The sequence below is a fragment of the Panthera onca genome (assembly GCF_046562875.1).
Source record: "Panthera onca isolate mPanOnc1 chromosome E1 unlocalized genomic scaffold, mPanOnc1 haplotype 2 h2.Chr16_ul_2, whole genome shotgun sequence".
Classification (NCBI taxonomy): domain Eukaryota; kingdom Metazoa; phylum Chordata; class Mammalia; order Carnivora; family Felidae; genus Panthera; species Panthera onca.
The window spans coordinates 474,164-495,179 of record NW_027675816.1 but is presented as its reverse complement, the minus strand read 5'-3'; the positions used below and the strand labels follow the sequence as shown (position 1 = coordinate 495,179).

Sequence of the window (21,016 nt, the reverse complement as noted above, 5' to 3'; positions counted from 1 at the left end):
GAATCAAGCTGGGACCACAGAAGCAGATTCCCCAGGGTGAGGACTCAGGACTCGGTATTTTTAGCAAGCTCCTTGAAGGATTCAGGTGGTACCCACCTGGAACGGGTCTAAAGATAGATTTTTGAGGAAACACTACCTAAATGTAATGAGAGGAAGGACTTTGGGGCTCACAGATCTGGGTTCAAATTCTGGATCGAGGGCACAAAAAAGACTTAAGCATAAAAGAAAAAAAATTGATCAATTGAACCATATCAAAATAAAAACTTTCTGCCGTTCAAGAGACACTATCATGAAAATGAAGAGGCAAGCAAAGGGCTGAGAGAAAATATCTGCCAAGCATATATCGTATCTAATAAAGGACTGGTATCCAGAGGTGCCTGGCTGGCTGAGTCAGTGGAGCACACAACTCTTGGTCTCGGGGTCGTGAGTTCCAGCCCCACGTTGGGTGTAGAGATTACTTAAAAATAAATTAAAAAAAAAATTTTTTAATGTTTATTTATTTTTGAGACAGAGAGAGACAGAGCATGAACGGGGGAGGGGCAGAGAGAGGGAGACACAGAATCTGAAACAGGCTCCAGGCTCTGAGCTGTCAGCACACAGCCCGACGCGGGGCTCGAACTCACGGACCGTGAGATCATGACCTGAGCCGAAGTCAGACACTTAACCGACTGAGCCACCCGGGCACCCCTAATTTTTTTTTTAAGGACTGGTATCCAGGGGCGCCTGGGTGGCTCAGTTGGTTAAGTGTCCAACTTCAGCTCAGGTTGTGACCTCACAGTTTGTGAGTTTGAGCCCCGCATTGGGCTTGCTGCTGTCAGCGTAGAGCCCACTTTGGATCCTCTGTCCCCCTGTCACATTGCCCACCCCGAATCTTGCATGCTCTCTCTCTCAAAAATAAACACTAAAAAAAAAAAAAAAAAAAAAAAAAAAAAAGATTGGTATCCAGAATATAAAAAGAACTCGCAAAACTCAATAACAAGCCAATAAAAACCAACCCGATAAACAATCAATTTTTTAAATGGATAAAAAAAAATTTACAAACATTTACCACACAAGAGATACAAAGGGCAAATCAGTGCATGAAAAGACCCTTGATGTTAAGAAATGCAAATTAAGGGGCACCTGGGTGGCTCAGGTCATGATCTCGCGGTCCATGGGTTCGAGCCCCGCATCGGGCTCTGTCCTGACAGCTCGGAGCCTGGAGCCTGCTTCGGATTCTGCGTCTCCCTCTCTCTGCCCCTCCCCCACTCATGCTCTGTCTCTCCCTCTCTGTCAAAAATAAATTAAATTAAAAAAAAAATACAAATTAAGACCACAGCAAGAAACCCCCATACATCTATTAGGATGGCTTCGATCAAACCCTGGGTGTAATGATTACTGTTTGTAAAAGTTCAGGCAGAGTGTTGACTACCCCATGCCTTAGTCTACACAGTTTTAAGATAGGCATAATACCCACTCTGTGGGGTTGTTGTAAAACTTTTATGAAATAATGTATCTAATCTGGTGTGCAAGTAAATACTAAGTACGCTTAGTTCCTTTCCATTGCCCTACCTTTTCTCTTCAAACAAGGGATCTGAATCCTCTAGTCAATTTTTTACTCTTAATTTCTACACCATCAAAAGGTTAATTATCTTCTCCCATTTCACAGGAAAACAGGCTCTTGTAGATAGGCCACCTGAGGGCAGGGAGAAAAAGCTGCAAAGGCACACGTGTTGGGCCACTAGCATCCATTCATTCATCCGTTGGGCCCAGTTTCCCGAGCACCTGATGCCGTTAGGCACTGTCCTAGGATCTAAGCAAAGGCGGAGAGTCCAGGAGCTCAAGGAGTTATTCCCCTGGGGGACGCAGAAGCATGCTACCAGCTAAGCCTCTCCCAGTTGCAAGGAACAGAATCCCAGTTCACACCAACTTCGGGACATTTGCTGTCTCTGTTGCTGGGAAGGCTCCGGGGATCCAGCGCTGGGGAAAAGCAACAGGAACGGGAACCCCTGGAGCTCACACGAGGGGCTCGGGACACCAAGACTCTCCCCAGCCCTCTCTTGCCCCTGCTCGTCTCTCCTCTTTTCACCACAGCCCCGCTCTCTCCCACACAGCCATAGTCTTCTCCAGCGCCCAAGCACTTGGCCCTGGCAACCTCAGCAGCCCCCACAAAAGAGGGGCTGTTCTCCCAGGGAAGGATTCTGATTGGCCTGCTTGGGTGACACCCCTGTCTTTTAGACCAATCACTTTTGCCAAGTCCGGTGTCCCGGTGATATCTGAGCTTGCTTTTCCCAGAAAGCAGAGCCGGAGACAACCAGGATGCAGGGAATTCCCTGGGTAGGTGACTGCAGGAAGTTCGCATGAGGAGAGTAAAATGGGGTGGCGGGAAAGCCAGTGAAGGGTGAGTTATTGGGCTGCTTAGCACCGGACGCCATGTGGAATACACTGCAGGATTGAGCCCTGAAGGACCGGAGGCTGAAATACTTCTCCACCTATCCTTGTTCCCCAGTGGTTAAGGATTGCCCCTACCCTACCCCTGCCCTTCCAGGCTGCCCTGTGCAGGGGCTGAACCAGCTTCCAGCACTTCGAGGCCAGGTGGCGGTTGCTTGGGGTGGAACCGAACTGTCCCAACACCACCATTGGAAGTGGTCCAAGGGGATGAGTTGGGAGACACAAGGGCATCTGCTCCCCTGGCCAAGAAAGTCTGATCAATGAAGAAGGGAGTGGGAAGGCCTTGGGGACAGACCCAATCAGCAGCCCCAACAATCTAGCACACCTCTCCACCAACAGTTACAATATGGCAAATAGGATGGTAAGGCAAGATACCCAGGAGGGGAGACCTGCCTGGGTGCATGAGGACTCCCAGACCGCTTCCACAGAGCTGCTGCCCAGGCCAGCGTCAGGGAGGCCAGCGTCAGGGGGGCCCAGAACAGGTTCAAAGCACCCCATCCCCACCTGCCCTTTCTCTCACCTCCCCTCCAGCAGCTGCCTGTTTATTATATTCTCACCTTCAGCTGCCGGGCCGGGTAGGGATGCCACACTGCTCCAGCTCCTAGACCCTGAGCAGTGATGACAGAAAATCCATCCTGGGCCTGCTCTTCCCACTCCTGCACAAGGGAATGGGGAAAAAACAAACAAACATATGCCAGCCAAATATTGAACCTTTCTTCCTTCTACTTTGCCAGTGCCTCCCCCCAGGAAGATAAAGCTCTCCACCATTGCTAAGAGAAGCAGACACTCAGAATGTGAGGTAGGGTCCATGGCTGCCTTCAGCCTGCTCCAAAAGGCCAGGGTGCGCTGTGTCTGTATGACTTGAACCCAAGCACATAGGGATGGACCTTAAAAGGATGGGATCTAGGAAGGGGGCGGTGCTGCTTACCTGGCCTGCCTTTCTGGGCTCCAGAATCTTGGCTTTCTACGTCAGGTAAGGGCCACCTGACCCAGGTATCCATAACGTCTGGAAATGTTCTTGAACTTGGACTTCACGAAAAGGACAAAGAATTGATGTTTTAAATGTTGGAACCCTTCCAGGCTTAGAATGAAAGGCCAATGTAATTAATTACGCAGAAAATATTTTTATTATCATCACTGGCTAATACTTAGACAGCATCCACTGTGTGCCAGGCCCTCTTCTAAGGGCTTATTTAATCTTTACAGTTTTATGGGGTAGAAACAATTATCTCCATTTTATACATGAGGAAACTAAGTCCCAGCAAGGTTAAGAAACTTGCCTGAAGGTGCACAGCTAGAAGATGGCAGTGCTCATTGCCAGTATATTACGCTGCCTCTCAGGTGTAATTAACAACCATAGCAGCTGGTGAGAAACCTATGGTCAGGATTGGCTACCAAGATATTCCAGCTCTTTCCCTGACTAAAGTGGAATCTGTTCTGTCTTTTGCAGACATTGGACCTTCTCTGGGGGCCCCCATGCTGTTTCCACCATACAAAAAAATTGGCACGGTCTCCCATTCTTTGTTGCTTTTTGCAGATTGTCCCATTCTCTGTAACTGCGCAGCGTTCACCTGAACACTGATTCTTTCGCAACAGCGTTCCTCAGAGGTCGGTGCACTCAGGGCTATTGTTCTCAGGATACCAGCTCTCATGGATGAGGGGCAGTGGCCCCCTTCTGGGCACGTCGTTGCAGCTCAGCTCTCCCGCCTGGGCGCTCTGTGATTGCACTGCCCACACGATGCTGCGTGACCATCCTCCCTTCAGCAGTAAGTGAGCGTGGGAGGGGACTATTCTGCTTCTTTGGGCAGCAAGAGTAACTTCCTGATTGAAATAGATCCTCTGCTGGACAGAAATGCAAATGTCTCAACCCTTCCTGAGTAGTATCATTAATCATCCCCCAGCTTCCATATCCCAGCGGTGTCCAGGTTTAACCTCATTTCTCAGCCAAGAGCCAATGGGTTCCGCACCTGGTGAGGAGTCCCATCAGTCAGAAGGGCAGGGAGGGGTGGGTGTCTCAAAAGACCTCTGGGGCCTTCGTAACTGCGTGAGCAGTGATCATCTGGCCGTGGTCCAAAGGGGCTGAGCAGAGGAAGCAGGCTGGGTAAGTGGGTAGTCCTGTGGAGGAGCAGTTTGGAGACACCACCTCCAGAAGCTTTTCTGAGTCTGGCCCCATAAAGAGGAGGGAGGGAGAGGGGAAGGAGACCCTACACAGCAGCGACAGCAGCAATAGTGGCAGTGGTGGCTGGTCCTTCCCGTCCAAGGGGCCAGGATATTCTAGACCTACTGAGCCTGCCCAGGGAAGATTCTGAGATTTGGTCAGCCTCCAGTGTAAGCACCCACTGTGGTTACCTCTTCTTCCAAGCACAGCCACACAATCTGGTTGGGAGATGGGACGTTGACACAATGTAAGAGCTGAGGACTCAGGGGAGGTGTACCTGGAGGGGCTGCAGGGACGAAGTAAGCCATAAAAGAAATGACACACCTTGACTGGCCATGAGGAGGGCAAACACATTCCAGACAGAAAAAAACAAAAACAAAACCAAAAAACACCACTCATTCATTCATTCATTCATTCATTCAGTTAAGCGTTTATTAGTCTGCTACTATGGTCAGGCACTGTCCTAGGTCGTAGGGGTACAAAGATTTACACAATGTGACCTCTCTCCTGAGCAGCACTGGGTCTAGGGGGAGGCAAGGAAAGCACCGAGAGTGCACAAAGGACGTGCTCACCCTCAGGGGGACAGCCCTGCTCTGGCACAACTCTGAGAGTGAGTGCCTCCTTACACGTTGCTCCCTTGGCACACCACTTGCTCACCCCAGTCCTAGCCTTGCTTCTGAGGGGCTCATAGTCTATGATGAGCAAAGGCCTGAAGGTGGGAAACCATGACCCCCTTCGGGGGGTATTAAAGCCCCCTGGATCCGGCCCCACCTACCATTTGAGGACCATCTCTTGCCCTTTTTCCCTTAAGCCTTTGCCCAACCAAACCATGTTTATTCTTCTGGAAATGGTGGGTACCTTCACACCTCCATCCCTCACCCAGAACTCCCTCCACCTCCCCAACCCCTCCAGCTGGCAAAGTCCCGTTCACCCATCAAGACTCAGCTCAAGCAGCACCTGTTCCCGGGTTCACTCTTACCTGAACTGTCACTGGCAATCCTAACGCCCACGCCAAGGACAAAGATCGACTTGGTTGTTCCCGATACGGCGAAGGAGGAAGTGGGGAGGAAGATATCATTAAATATGTATCTGGAAGCTTCCTATTTTAAATCATTGCTCTTCTTATCAGGCATCCTGCCGTGTAGAAGGAATGTCTTATCATCAGGTAAATGTAGCAACATTTTTTACTTACAAAATCTAAAATCATTTCCCCCCCAAATATCAGACCCTCTATATTTGACTGGTCTGGAGCAAAACCCTGGCCGTCTGAGTTCCAGAGCTGCTAATCGCTCTCCTACAGAAGATGAGAGGTTCCCTCTGTGAACTCCAAGGCCGCCGGCACATTCTGCCTTGGCACAAGCATCCTGTGTTAGTCTCTGAGCCTCTCCTCCCACCAGGGCAGCCGGTTTCCCCAGGGCAGAGGGAGTCCCTGTTCATTTCTAGATCTCTGGGACATAGCACAGGGCCTGGCACATGGTCAGACTGGTGACTAAGCTGACCAGATGTGCTGGAGGTCAGGGGAAGCATCAAGGAAAGCACTGGCTCAGATGGAGCATGAAATACAAGGTAACCTGGGGCGCCTGGGTGGCTCAGTCGGTTCAGCGTCTGACTTCAGCTCAGGTCATGATCTCACAGCTTGGGAGTTCAAGCCCCGCGTCAGGCTCTGTGCTGACAGCTCAGAGCCTGGAGCCTGCTTTCAATTCTGTGTCTCCCTCTCTCTCTGTCCCTCTCCCGCTCATGCTCTGTCTCTTTCTCTCTCTCTCAAACATACATAAATATTTTAAAAGAAAATTTTTTAAAGAAAGAAGAGATAACCGAGGCATGGGCAGGTGCCACTCAAGGCAGTGAGGGCTAGAGGCCATGTGTGAGTCAGCCAGAGCAGGGGCGGCGGTGGGGAGAAAAGGATGACAAACGCCTAAAACAGCTCCCCTCATTCAGAGCAGAGGCAGAAGGGGCCATGAGGCCAGGACACATCCATGAGGCTGGATCCAGATACAAGCCCTGTTCTCAGATGAGAACCTCCTCACAGCATGCCAACAGATGCCTGATGGAGGAGAGAAATTGCAGAGAAGTTACAACCCCTTGTTGTGACTTCTCCCACGGAACTAAAAACAGCACATCGATCCCACGCTCTCTATCCGGATGGATTATTCTACAGCCTCTCCACCCGAGGGGTACCGAGGACGGAGCAGACACCAGCCTGGGAGGGGATTCTTGGGGAAGGACAAACCTCGAGGTGCAGAGGATGAGTGGCACCCCTGGAGGCAGATCACACGGCGTGCTTCCTGGACCACCTCCCCACGACACCCCGATCCCAGGGGAAGCCACAGAAGGGCCAGGGGATGGGGGCCCTTCTGCCACTTTATCTTGATGGAGAAGGTCAGGCATGGGTAGGTTAGGGTACATCAGTGCCAGCTGAAAAGCCAACACCTTTTCCACAGGTGGCCCACCCGAGAAAAGACCTCTGAGCCCTGAGAAAGCAACCAGAGAGGCTGGAGAAGCCTGGGAGAAGTCACAGTAAAGCACTTTGTCAAGATGATGCTATATTATTCCAGACACAAAAGGTGACATCAGAATTCTGGATGCAGTTATCCCTTGTGTCCCGGATGGCCGAACCCCAAAACAGCTGCACATGGTCCCTTTCTAGGCCCACTAACTCTCCTATTGCTGAGGCCAGCCTTGTGAGGACACAGAGAAGTCCTTGCCCCTCCCTCACCTGTCTCCTCCTTCTCACCTCCTCCCTGGGCCATGGTGCCCAGCACCGTCAGGCAGAGTGGTTACCTTGGGCTCAGACGCCTTAGGCCCAGCCTTGGCAGTGACCAAGGCGATGGGTTGCAAGCTCTGGGAGGAGCAGCCGCATCCAACATACGCTTGGAAGGATGTGGCAGTGATGGGCAGGGACGTACTCCCCTCCCTGCTTGGGGCTGGTGCACCTGTCCTCCCAGAGCAGACGGCCTTTGGGGCAGGGCAGCACAGGGTCCCCCAGGAACCCCTGGAAGGCTCCTGTTTACAAGTCCCAGCTCAGCCAACTGTGGCTTCCCATTTCCCGTTGCACCAAATGGAAGCTCCTTAGCCTCCCGGCCACAGGCCTCCCTGCCTGCCCTGTCGCTCTTCATGGTTATCAGGAAGTCACTCTCCTTACAGCCTGACTGGCTGTGCCTATTGTATGCCACACAGGGTCCTAGCCTCCAACATAAACAGCATGCCTGCTCTCACACCAAGAGCATTTCCCTAAACCAACAGATAGCAGTAAGAACTCTACCTGCAGAGAACCAGAGCTCAGGAGTGGGGAGAGGCATGGGTTCTGGGAGGCAGAGGCAGAGACAGACAGGGCCGGTGACATTTGAGTGTCGCCTCGGAGCTGGATCTCATCACAGCTCAATCATTCCCACCTCAGGGCCTTCCCGCGACCATTCCCCAAGCCTGGAATGCCCTCTGTCTTCCAGCTGGGTTCCTGCCTCTCACTTTGTTAAGCATACCACACAGAAGGCTGTGGAAGGCACAGAAGTGGGTCTAATACCGAGATGAAATAAAAATACTGTAATAGCTTCTGTTTATTAGCACGAGGTGGGTGCCAGGAATGACGATAAACATTTGTGCGCATTATCTCCTCTAATTCTTACAACACTCTCTCTCGCAAGGCAGGTATTATGGTCCCTATTCTATAAATGGAGACACTCAGTCTCAGAGGGGTTAAATAACTCGCTCAAAGTCACGCAGCTACCAATGGAGTTCTGTTTCCCTCCAAAGCCTGCATTTACAACTGCCCTCTGCTGCCTCCCCAAACGGATGAGCTCAAAATCCACTCCTCCAGAGGGCCCTCAGGGTGCCCTCAACATCACATCTTCAACTTAAATCATAGATCAGGCCATCTATATCTTACCTGGGGAAACCCACCTGTCAGAAGGAGAGAGCTGGTACAGAAAAGAATAATGGACAGCAGGTGCCCTCCTTCCAACCCCAAGAGGCAGCTCAGGTCACAGATAGAGGCTGGCTGGCTAGAGTCAAAAAATCAGATCCTAGGGGCGCCTGGGTGGCTCAGGTAGTTAAGCATCTGACTTTGGCTCAGGTCATGATCTCACAGTTTGTGAGATCAAACCCTGCGTCAGGCTCTGCACTGACAGGATGGAGCCTCCTTGGGATTCTCTGTCTCTGTCTCTCTCTCTCAAAGTAAATAAACTTTAAAAAAAATCAGGTCACCTGTTAAATAAGTAAATAAATAAAATAAAGCTTCCTGACTGATTTGACTATGCAGCCATGGTTGAAAACCACTGGGCTCCGAGGTCCTTCCCAGTTCTGTGTTTCTTCAGGGGTTACTCCCAGCTGGCCTGTTTTTGTAAATAAAATTTTATTATGGAACACAGCCATGGGGTGCCTGGCTGGCTCAGTTGGTGGAGCATGAGACTATTGATCTCAGAGTTGTGAGTTTGAGCCCCACATTGAGTGTAGATATGGCTTAAAAATAAAATATTTAATAATAATAAATAAAAAAATAACACAGCCACACACATGTTGTCTGTGGCTGCTTTCAAGCTATGTGGGCAGAGATGAGTGGCTACTGTAGAGACCTTTGGGCCCTCAAGATTAAAATATTTACTATCTGGCCCTTGACAGCTTCTAGTGCTGACAGTTCTTACTTCTCAGCCGGGAGAGGAGGGAGCAGGAAGGCCCAGGACCTGCTTTCCATGACAACCATGTCTTTTTCACTGTTGTTTCCTCAGTGCCTAGAACAGTGTCTGGCACACAGTGGACTCACAAAGTAGCCACTGGGTGAATGAATGAATGGGTGAGTGGGTGGATGGATGGGTAGATGGGTGAATGGACTGGGTAGATGGTTGGATGGGGTGGGTGGGATGATTAGATGGTTGGATGGGTGGGTGGGTAGATGGATGGGTGGATGGGTGGGTGGATAGATGGATGGGTGAGTGGGTGAATGGATGGGTGGGGATTTGGGTAGATGGGTGGGTGGGTGTATGGTTGGGTCGGTGGATGGATGGATGGGTGGTTGAATGAGTGGGTGGGTGAGTGGATGGATGGATGGATGGATGGATGGATGGATGGATGGATAGATGAGTGGATGGATGGATGGATGGATGGATGGATGGATGGATGGATGAATGGATGAGTAGATGGATGGATGGATGGATGAGTAGATGGATGGATGGATGGATGGATGGATGGATGGATGGATGAGTGGATGGATGGATGGATGGATGGATGGATGGATGGATGAGTGGATGGATGGATGGATGGATGGATGAGTAGATGAATGGATGGATGGATGGATGGATGGATGGATGGATGAATGGATGGGTGGGGTTTGTGTGGATGGGTGGATGGATGGGTGGATGGGTGGGTGGGTGAGTGGATGGATAGATGGATGGATGGGTGGGTGGATGGGTGAATGTGTGGATGGGAGGGTGGGTGGGTGGGTGACAGGGGAGATAAATGAAATCAAACCAACCTTACCTAGAACATCACACCTGCAGAACCATCATAGTCATTCCTCCACCACAGATCAACTCGAAGCACAGCACAGGAAGCTGAGTTAAAGCGAGACTGCCTCACTCCCCTGGTGAGGCCCTGAACAAAGAAAAGTGCTTCAGCCTCCAGGCTCTCCTGCAGCCCCCAGCATCTCTCATCTCCAGAAAGCCTTTCTGCAAAAGCACGAAAACTGAGTAATTCTCTCAGTAAGGCAATTTCCCTTAGCCCCTTTGATATCTTTGGAACTGTACTGCAGGGTTTTTCTTCACTGACTGTGCTTCTTGAGTCCCAGCTCAGTGGGCATAAGATTTGGAGAGGAGACTGTGCCCAAGGGTTGTCCTTTCCCTCAGCAGGATTAATTGATAATGGGGGAAGGGGACAGACCAAGTTTTTTCCATCCCCACTGGGGACAGTGAGAAGCATGTGGCCAGGCAAAAATGTAAAGGGCTCCTTTATGATCACCACCATATATATATGATATATATGTACATATATATATATATATATATATATATATATATATATATACATATATATATGAGCTCATATATATATATATATATATATATATATATGAGCTATACACACACACACATATATATACACATACACATAAGCTTTTCTATTTAAAAAAACTCACTCTGAAAAAATATCTGCTTGGTCCCCATATAGCTCATATATATATATGAGCTATACACACACACACACACATATATATACACATACACATAAGCTTTTCTATTTAAAAGAACTCACTCTGAAAAAGTATCTGTTTGGTCCCCATATAGCTCATATATATATATGAGCTACACACACACACACACACACACACACACACACACACATATATACACATACACATAAGCTTTTCTATTTAAAAGAACTCACTCTGAAAAAGTATCTGTTTGGTCCCCAAATAGCTATGCCCCTTAAGATCAGCAGTTAAAAATGGATGTTCTAGAGTTAGCCTGTCCAGTTGTTTAGCTCCCCTACTTTCTGGCCCAGCTGTGTGACCTCGGGCTCTCTGAGCCTCAGTTTCCTCACCTGTAAAGGATGCTAATTGTACAGCTGGGACTAAGAGCTCAATAAATTATAGCTTCCATAACTGTCAAACTATGGCGGGCACAGAGATGCACTGCCTAGACCTCCTTGGAGTAAGGACTCACTGCCCAGCTGTGGGGGGCTGGGAAGAGAGAACGGAGGCTCAGCCCCCAGCCCCCAGACTTCCACTCCTTCTGGTTCTCTCAGCTACAGAGGGCCACTTCGCCCCAGGGCAGCCTTTACCAGGTGACTGAGCAAGAGTGGGGCATAAAGGTTCCATCCGCCATCTTGCCTGGGTACTAGGCACGCTGACAGGCACTACTTGCTCCACACCTGCCCTGGAGTTGGCTGGCTGAGCCTTTCTCGGGCCTCACAGTTCCACGTCTCCCTCTGGCCAGTTCTGCTTTTCCTCCCTTCCCTTCACATCTGTCGATCCCCAGTAAACTGTCTCAGCCTCCACTTCAAGGGAACCCAGCCTATGGAACATCTTTCATTATTTTGGACCAATGCAACCAGTGCGATAAGCCCTGGGTCCAGACTTGGCCACTGTTTCCAGTTTCCCTGAGTCACTCCAGGAAGCCCAGGATGTATGCAGACCACAGTGCCGGAGCAGTGGGGATTGCAGCAATGCCAATGCTTGGTCAGAGCTCAGGATGCACGTGGCTTGCCCCCGTAATGGCCGTCCTATGCCAGATTTACCAGCTGCTCCCTAGGGTTCAATGGAAACATCCCTCCCTCCTTTCATCCCTCCCTTCCTTCTTTCCCTCATTTCTTCCTTGGCCAGACATTATGCCAATGTGGGTTCTTCGGCATTATTAGGACAGGGAGCTTACAGTCTAATATGAAAACAACTCAATTCAGAAGGATTAGCATTCAGATAAAGAATGTCATTGATCACAAAGGGGCACCCAGAGGATCAGGAGAGGCTTTCTGGAGGAGGAGATGTCTTTGCTGAGTCCTAAAGGACAGGTAGGAGTTGGGCAGCCAAAGTGGGTGGGGGGGAGATGTTCTAGGGAAAGGAGAAGCTCATATCAGCCTGGACCAGTGATCCATGCACTTGCTGGAATGCTGGGGGTGGTTGCCAGTATCCTTGAAAGCAAATTTGCTTCCTAAGGACTTAAGTTCAGGGTCAGCACATGAGCCTATAGACATGGCCCCCTTGTAGTTAGCAACCCATCTGCTTCCCAAAGATGATTATTGCATTGCCCTTTGAGCTGGTCTTCTTCAGCTCATAACCCAACTCCTTCCCTCTTTGCCGGCAGGTCCCACGTGCCAGCCTGTCATCACTCTCACGCTCCAGCCTTCCCCCCTCCCACATGCTCACCTCTGCAAATGCACAGCAGAACAGTCCTTAATGCCCCTTCCAGGCCAGAGGCAGGTGACAGGGTTCAGGACATGCTACTCCGAAATATGGCATCCTGGCATAGTAAATGTTTTGAGCTGATGGAGTTTGAGAAAGTCAGAGAAAACAGTGTAAGCAGGAAGTTCTCTCCGAACTTCGCCCTGCTTCTCCCCATTAGACCCTCACATGACAGGTGTTTTCCTCGTACTCAAAGGAAACGAGCATCTTATCCTCCAAGAAGGAGGAAGATTGAGAGGAAACTGAACAAACAGACCTTGCTAAGTTTCACCCCGTTTACTACACTTGCTCATAGTCTTTCACTGTCCTACACGCTGTCCACTCTTCATCAAACCTAGCGCGAAAACACTCGGGCTGAACGTTCCTTCATGACCTCATTTCCTTATGGGCTCCAGCGCCAGGTAAAACTTGGGTTAAGTTAATTTGTGTGGTTTTCGGTTATTATGTCAGCTTCGTTGGCAGACCCAGTCAGGGCCCCTAAGAAGGCCAAGGAAGACTTTTTCCTTCCCTCCAGTGAGGGGGTCCTTCCCTCTGGTGGGGGGCTGGAGGCAGGGGTCCAGTGTTGCAGCCACTCATGTGGTGCCTCTGAAAGCCTTCACTTTGGCTCATGCACTGAGAGCTGAGCTTCCCAGCTCTGCTTCAGGCTTTCAGGAGCCTTGCTCTCCCGCAAAGTTGGCCACGCAGCAAATTGCTATAAACACAATATTATTTTCCCCCACAGAACCCATGATAAAACCCAAGATTATTTCCAAGGGTGCCAGAGAAAACCTTAACAAGTTTTTTTAATGGTCACTCATGGTGGTGCCCTGACAGTTTTGTGGGAAACAGGAGATATATGACCACCACCTAGAGATTCACCTCTCCCCTCCTGAATCCAGAATCATTTCTGTTTTCTTTCCTTTTTAAAAGCAGCTTTAGTGAGATATAATTTACATACCATACAACCCACCCGTTTGAACCGTATAATTCAGTGGCTTTTAGTATATTCACAGACTTGTGTACCCATTACCATGATGGATTTTTTGAACATTGATTACCCCTAAAAGAAACACTGCACCTCTTTGCTGTCAACCCCCCCAAACTCTCCAACCCCATCGGCCTTAAGCTACTACTAATATACGTTCTACCTTCATAGATTTGGCTCTTCTGGACTTTTCATGTAACCTTCCCCTTTGTGGGCCATTGTCTACATCATCAACCATCCTCATCACTATTATCTGTAGAACCCTTTCTTTACAGATGATGAAGTCCTTTCATATAGAGTAAAACCTTGGTTTGCGAGCATAATTCGTTGTAATCCAAAGTGAGCATGTTTGTAACTCAAAGCACTTGTGTATCAAAGCAAATTTCCCCATAAGAAATAATGGAGACTCTGGGGCACCTGGGTGGCTCAGTCAGTTAGGCGTCAGACTCCGGCTCAGGTCATAATCTCGCGGTTCATCAGTCGGAGCCCCACGTCAGGCTCTGTGCGGACAGCTTGGAGCCTGGAGCCTGCTTCGGATTCTGTGTCCCTCTCTTTCTGCCCCTCCCCCCCACACACTCTGTCTCTCTCTCTCTCTCTCTCTCTCAAAAATAAACGTTACAAATTTTTTTTTAAAAGAAATAATGGAAATTCAGATGATTCGTTCCACAACCCAAAAATATTCATATAAAGATGATTGCAGTACTGTAATATAATACAAAATAATAAAGAAAATACAAAATAGAAAGAAAATAAATTAACCCGCACTTACCTTTGACAACCTTTGTAGCTAGTGTGAGGGAGACAAGAAAGAGGAGGGTTATTGTGTAGGATGACTTTCACTATCACAAAGGAAATCACTGCTATCTACTGGCTCAATGGAATCTTTTTCTTTTTGCGCAACTTTCATGAGAAGCCTATCCAATGACTCTTGCTTTTGCCTCCTTTTGCGGTTTTTGCGGAAATGTGACATTGCATTGTCGTTAAACAGATTCATCGCCCGCACTGCTACAGCCTTATCTGGGTGGTGCTTTTCTACAAAATTTTGCACCGTTTCCCACATTTTACACATCTCCCTAATCTCATTGGAAGTGAGGGATTCCTCCCGCCTTTTTCTCCTCCTCCTCTGCAGACAAGATGCAGACGTAGAGTTCTTATAAAATCTTGCAATTTCGGCCACTTGCATACCTCGTTCGTACTTCTCGATGATTTCCTTCTTAACTTCCACCATAATCATCTCCTTCTTCTTACCACCTTCCTTTTCAGCCTTTTTCTGCATGGGCACCATTGTTGGGGTACAGTATTGATAAATTCTTGTCCTATACTGTATTTCATGTAACTGGCAATCAGGCAGCAGAGGAAAGGGTCTCTATCTGCAGGCAGCCTGACCTAGAATGAAGCAAAGCATTCCTAAGCTGACTCTTGGATGGAAAAGCAAAGGACTGTCCATAGGTGCTTGGAAGTGACAAAAAAATACACCAGTGCCAGTGGTAGAAACCTTCCAACGTTCTGAAAAATCACTGACTTCTGCCAAACACGGTGGCCTGAGACCAAGCATCTGAGCGTGGGAGACAATCACCCACAATCCCGCAGGGAGAGAGAAAAAGAGAGAGAGAGACAGAAGAACCATTGGCTCAGTTTGATCATGTGACATTCGGCATCACGTACGACTCATATTGCAAGACATCGCTCGTTTATCAAGTTAAAACTTGTTAGAAATGTTCGCGCGTCTTGCGGAACACTCGCAGAATGAGTTACCCACAGTCCAAGGTTTTACTGTATATTATGGTGAGAGGTTGGTTGTCAAAAATAAAAATAAAAAACTGGCCCAATTCTCCCTCACTCCCTTTGTTACGCAACTCGGTGGTGGCCTCCCAGTGTGAGTGTGGTGTCTCGTCCTACCCTTCCCCTCGATTCTGGCCTCCGCCACCCTGCTTGCTTCGACCAATGGGATGCCAGCCAACAGGCAGGAAGCAGAGGTGGCCACAAACGCTGTGTGCTTCTGCTTCCGCTCCTGCTCCTGACAACATACTCAGTCTGCCCCGCGGAGAAAGAAGTCCACGGCCCAGCTGCTCCGTCACCCGCCGCCAGCCCTGTGGAGTAGCCAGCCTACATCGCAGAGAACCAAATTTATGCGCTAAGGAAATGTCTATTACGATATGCTACTGAGGTTTGCGGTTGTTACTAGAGCATTATTGTGGCCATAAATAACAATGATCTCATTTGCTTTTTTTTTTTTTTTTACCACAATCCTGTGAGGTTGGTAGAACAGGAAAAATCTACAATTCAGAGATGACAACAGGGCCGAGGGTGGAAACGAGTGCGTATTGAACACCTACTCTGAGCCAAGTCCTGGGCTTGGAATTTTCCCGTGTATTAATGTCTTGCTGGTACTCACAGCAACCCTGTGGGGCTGCCGTGTTATAAGGAGGAATACTGTGGCTGCAGGTAATGGTGTACTTGCTAATGTCCTATGGGATAAAGATCCATCATTACCTCAGATAAGAAGTCTGGAGGTATAAGCAATCCAGGGTTGATGGAGCAGCTCAGTAAAGTCATCTAGGATCCAGTCCTCTTTCTGTTTGCCTGCTCCACCATCCTTGGTATGTTAGCCTTTCTATCTCAGGCTTAGCACCTGATGGTTGCAAGATGGCTGCCACAGCTCCAAGCATCACATCCCCACCCAACCTCATCCACAGCAGGAAGATGACAGCAGGACTTCCTGGCATATGAGGAAGAAAAGTCCTTCCTGGAAGTCCAGTAGCCTTCCTCTTATACCTCAGTGGTTAAAATTGTATGTCCGCCCTTAAACCAAGCGATAACAAAAAGAAAATGACATGACCACGCTTAGATTAGACCAAGTGTAGTTTATCCACTGAGTTTGCTAGACGGGCCCTTCTTCCCTGAGCATGTTTCATCTAAACAAACTCTAAGGAGAAAGGAGACATTAGCTTTTAGATGAACAACAAGCAATGACATCCACAGTTGTTCTTATTCCCACTTTACAGATAATGAAACCGAGGCTTGGGTATTCAAATAAGCTGCCGAGGTCATCCAGCTAAGAACTGGTAGAGCTAAGATTCAAGTCCAGCTCTGCCTGGCTGCAAACTACATTGTAAATCTACAACATTGTAAAGGGTCCTTAATCAAATTTATGCAACTAAGCAGTGCCAGAGCAGGGCTAGGACCTGAGTCTCCTGGGTGGGAGCTTTAGCCTCACTGGCTGCCTGTTTCTCCCCCGCCTGGACATTCCCTTCACACACGCAATCCTGTCACACTGCTCCCTTCCCCCCTTTCTTTTGAGTATTTCCAGTGGCTCTGGAGTAGCCATGGTTCCACGATTTATGGCGCATCACAGGGGGTGCTCCCACCCCATAATATATTCCAGCCTGAGACCCGGTCACGGCTTCAGGGTCCATAAAATGATTTAGAGACCTACCTTTCTCACCATAAATCCAAAAGCCTGTGCATCGCATTATTGGAACAAGGATATATGTACCTGAACCTGGTAATAGATAGCCCCCATCTACCCACCCCAATCCCCTGACTACTTCTCCCCAAGAGAAATGGCCTCAGCTCCAACAATTCAGCAAATTTTACCATCTCACTGCCTCCTTTCTGGCTCTCCAAGAAGCATCCCAGGGATGTCCCTTTTCTGTTCAGAGGTTCCAGTATGCCAGCTGGTTATGCCCACTGGTTGCTCCATACCAACTCCAGGTCAACTTGATATCCAAAAAAAGACCCTCACAAGGGGTGGGGGGGGGGGCTCACACTTGATCTCTGCTCCCACCCTCCACTGGGTCTGGGAGTTTGCTGGCATTTCCCACAGACCTATCACAGAGACGACGAAATGGGTTCCTACTCCTTCACAGACAGCCTTTTCTGTGTGGAACACACACACACACACCCTGAAAGTCTCTTGGTATCCATTCAAACCTCCTCCCACCCCAGCCAGCCCTGTCCGCTTGGCCCAGAGACACCCTCCTAGACAGGTCAGTGACTGGAACAGTGGCCAACCTGCCTTGCTTGCCACCCCCCAGCTCCATCCTGGAAGAAACACATATTCTTAAGCACTGAGTTTCAGAAACTTGAGGAAAAGCTCAAGGCTGATGTCACACATGGGCTGGGACTTGAAAAAGATGTAGAGGCCAAAGAACCACAGAATCTAGACCATACAACCAGAGCAAGAAAATCTTCAAGATCATCTAGGCCAGTGATTGTTAGCAGCAGAATATCTGTCTTCCAAATGAGTTGTTTACACCGAATCTCAAGATATAAAGTAAATGTAAGAGGGGGGCCTGGGTGGCTCAGTCAGTTAAGCATCCGACTTCGGCTCAGGTCATGATCACATGGTTTGTGAGTTCAAGCCTCACGTCGGGCTCTGTGCTGACAGCTCAGAGCCTGGAGCCTGCTTCGGATTCTGTGTCTCCTTCTCTCTCTGCCCCTCCCCTGTTTGCACTCTGTCTTTCTCTCTCTCTCTCATAAATAAATAAACATAAAAAAAATGTTTTTTTAATTAAATGTAAGTGAAGCAACTCTAATTAAGCAGAGGTGGTAAACTTGGAGTATACCTTGACCCTCAGCAGAACCCTTGGCCCTGTGGCACACAGTTTGAAAACCATTGCTATAGTCTAGTTTTTAATTTTACCAATGGGGAAATTGAGGCCCAAATAAAGGAAATGATTTTTCACGCAAAATGTCCAGCCAAGCTGGAGCTGAGATGTCAGAAAATGTTCACCAAATCCAGAGGCCAAGGGATGTGCAAGGTCTCCATGCTAGAGCCTGGGGAGGAGGAAGCAGGCGAGGGGAGGGGAGGGGGGTCTGGTGGGAGCTGGGAGGACTATGCAAGTGGCTGGTTACCTTGGGCAGAGCTTCAGTAGACCGTTCTGGGGCTTGGATGAGAGGCCCTCCACCCCAGATGGGAGGCCAGGCTTTTGTTCGTGTTCCCCCCACACCAGGCCTTGGGGAAGGATTCCCAGGACAATCCTTCACCACACTCAACTCCTGTCAGGCATTTAACACGCTGAATAAAATATCAACCACTCACCGAGAACAGCTTCAAAGTGGAAAGTTGATTGAAGCTGGTCCAAGGCTACACTGTGGCCACAATTCTTGCGATGCGGTGGATCCCAGCGAAAGGCCCATCTCGTTTCCAGAGTCAGAACAGGGGACACTCACGCTCCAGATGGGGCTGGACAGAGGGGCCAAGGGTCTAGGAACTGAGGAAGCAGAGCCAACATTTCCCTCCCTCCCCCGCCCATCCCACCGCCCAGTCTAACAAGATCTGGGGGAAGGGAAGTTTGAAGCAAGATTGAGGTGAAGGGTGCTATCGTTTTATGCAAATGAGGAAGGAAAGTAGGGACCTCCTAGGACAAAATGCATTAAGTGATACCTTAAAGCGGTGGTTCTCACGGGGTTTCCCAGAAGATAGCGTTAGCACCAGCTAGGCATTTACTAGAAATGCAAATTCCAGAGCCCCATCCCAGACCCAATGGAACAGAAACTCTGGGGACGGGGCTCAGCCCTCTTTGTTTTCCGTGCCCTCCGGGGCCCTGGCGTGCGCCTGTCCCTGATGGCTTCAGCAGCACTTGGGCTGAGGAGACAGGAGTGTGAACGAGGCATTGGCGATTAGATCCTAAAGGGGACAGCTCGGGGGTGACCCCGCCAGGACTGCTGTCAGAGAGGAAAAAGAAGCGTGTTTCCAAAATAACAAATGTTGGCCAGGATGTGGAGAAATTGGAACCCTTGCGCTTTGCTGGTGGGAATGGAAAATGGTGCAGCCTCTGTGGAAAACAGTTTGGCAACTGCTCAAAAAGCTGAACGCAGAGGTACCGTTTGATCTAGCAATCCCGGTCCTGGGTCTGCGCACCAAGGAAGTGAGGCGGACCACAGGTGGGCGAGAGCTTGGGTCCTCACAGTGCTGCAGTGACACATCTCCATCAACATGGAGGCCCGACCGCATCTCCTGCACCTCCCAGGGCCTGAACCAGAGCCCTGGAGGGGCCTGGCCCCCCCCCCCCCCACCTCAGCTGCTTGACCTGAAGGGAAACCAGGAGGCCTGGGAACTGAAGAAAATGAGTGCCTGGAGAAGAATGGCCGGGATGTGAATCCTGGGGGGCATGTGGACACAGCCAGCCTATCACCAGTCTGACCCTTACCCTGAGGACACCCACCCAGGATCATGTGGACAACATGCTAACCCGGGCCTCCTGACTAGGTTCATCTGGCACCAATAGGGTGCCCAGGGGCCTTTTCTATGGTCTAGAAAAGCAAGCTCCTTTCTTTTAGGGGCTTTAGTTTCCTCCTCCGTAAAATGAGGAATTGAACTAGGGGTCTCCAAGGTCCCTCCTGGCTCTGACCTAGGATGTGTAGGACAGGGTAAGGGGGGTAAGGGTACGAAGGTTTGAGTGAGAACAGGGACAGGGCAGGAATGAACTGGGACTGAAGGTAGCAGGAGCCCCACAGTGAGGAGGGTGAGGTCTCCTCCATTAGCATGATCAAATGATCCGGTGAGTTAGTCCACAAGCACCGGGTGGAGCCTGGCACATAGGAAGCTCTCAGTCATCACTAGCAACCATTGTTACCATGGTGTCAGCACCCTGATATATAAGCAGCCTGCTCGCTTCATCCCTGGTACCCGCACATGTTTAAATTACTGTATTATCTCTCACGGTTCGTGAGATCGAGCCCCGAGTCGGGCTCTGTGCTGACAGTGTGGAACCTGCCTGGGATTCTTTCTCTCTCTCTTTTCCCCTCCTCTCCCCCACCCCCACTCACACACAAGCTTTCTCTCTCTCTCTCTCTCTCTCTCTCTCTCTCTCTCTCTCAAAGTAAATAAATAAACTTTAAAAAATAAACTAAATCATTGAATCCCGAATTGCTGAGTCACTGAATCCACATACTGTGGACCATCAACAGTGACTCTCTTCCTAGCACAGAAGCATTGCTGAGTCAGCACAAAGTGCCCTCCGGGGCCACGCCTCTAGCCAGGCTGCTCTCGCTGCTTCTAGATCTTTCCAAAAGCCAAATCCCACTTGGACGTCCAATCTATGGATGTGTTGTGTGAACATGATTTCATCGGACCCTCAACAATTCTGTGAATAATTATCATTGTATTTTAAAAAGGAAACTGAGGTTCTCAGAGGTCGTACAGCCTGGATTCACACCCCTGTGTATTTGACCCTCTGGCCCATGCCACTCATCTTCTGGGTGCCCTTCCAGCTTCTAGACTGAGCTAACCTTTTCTTCCTCGGTGCCATCCAGACCTTTCTTTTACCTTTCCTTATAGCACATACTACCTTATATTGTCATTTTTTTTTTTAATATCTTATTTCGGGGTGCCTGGGTGGCTCAGTCAGTTGAGCATCTGACTTCGGCTCAGGTCATGATCTCACGGTTCATGAGTTCAAGCCCCACATCGGGTTTTGCACTGATAGCACAGAGCCTGCTTCAGATTCTCTGTCTCTGTCTCTCTCTCTGCCCCTCTCAACTAGTGCACACCTGCTCTCTCTCTCTCTTTCTCTCAAAATTAAATAAACATTTAAAAAATATTTTTTAAGATTTTATTGTTTTTAATGTTTAT

At 49.3% G+C, this 21,016-nt stretch overlaps 1 protein-coding gene across 9 annotated transcripts in view; it reads right to left on the bottom strand.

Annotated features, from left to right (window-relative positions):
• Positions 1-20,737, bottom strand: part of LOC132687497 (uncharacterized) — a 73,589-nt gene extending 52,852 nt beyond the window's left edge. For 4 of the 9 annotated variants that reach the window (XR_013551903.2, XR_014137158.1, XR_014137152.1 and 1 more), the window contains exons 1-5: positions 14,623-20,737; positions 14,207-14,224; positions 4,002-10,245; positions 3,359-3,459; positions 2,988-3,086 (exon numbers count right to left, since the gene is read on the bottom strand). Coding sequence is in view for 1 of the 9 variants with exons in the window: in XM_081794760.1 (XP_081650886.1) it covers positions 10,058-10,245; positions 14,207-14,224; positions 14,623-14,722 (306 nt within the window). In the remaining 8 variants the exon portion in view is untranslated. Of the gene's footprint in view, positions 1-2,987; positions 3,087-3,358; positions 3,460-4,001; positions 10,246-14,206 lie in introns of all 9 variants that reach the window. The other 5 variants (XR_014137154.1, XR_014137153.1, XR_014137157.1 and 2 more) reach the window with 5 other exon arrangements.
• Between the last annotated feature and the right edge of the window lie 279 nt (positions 20,738-21,016).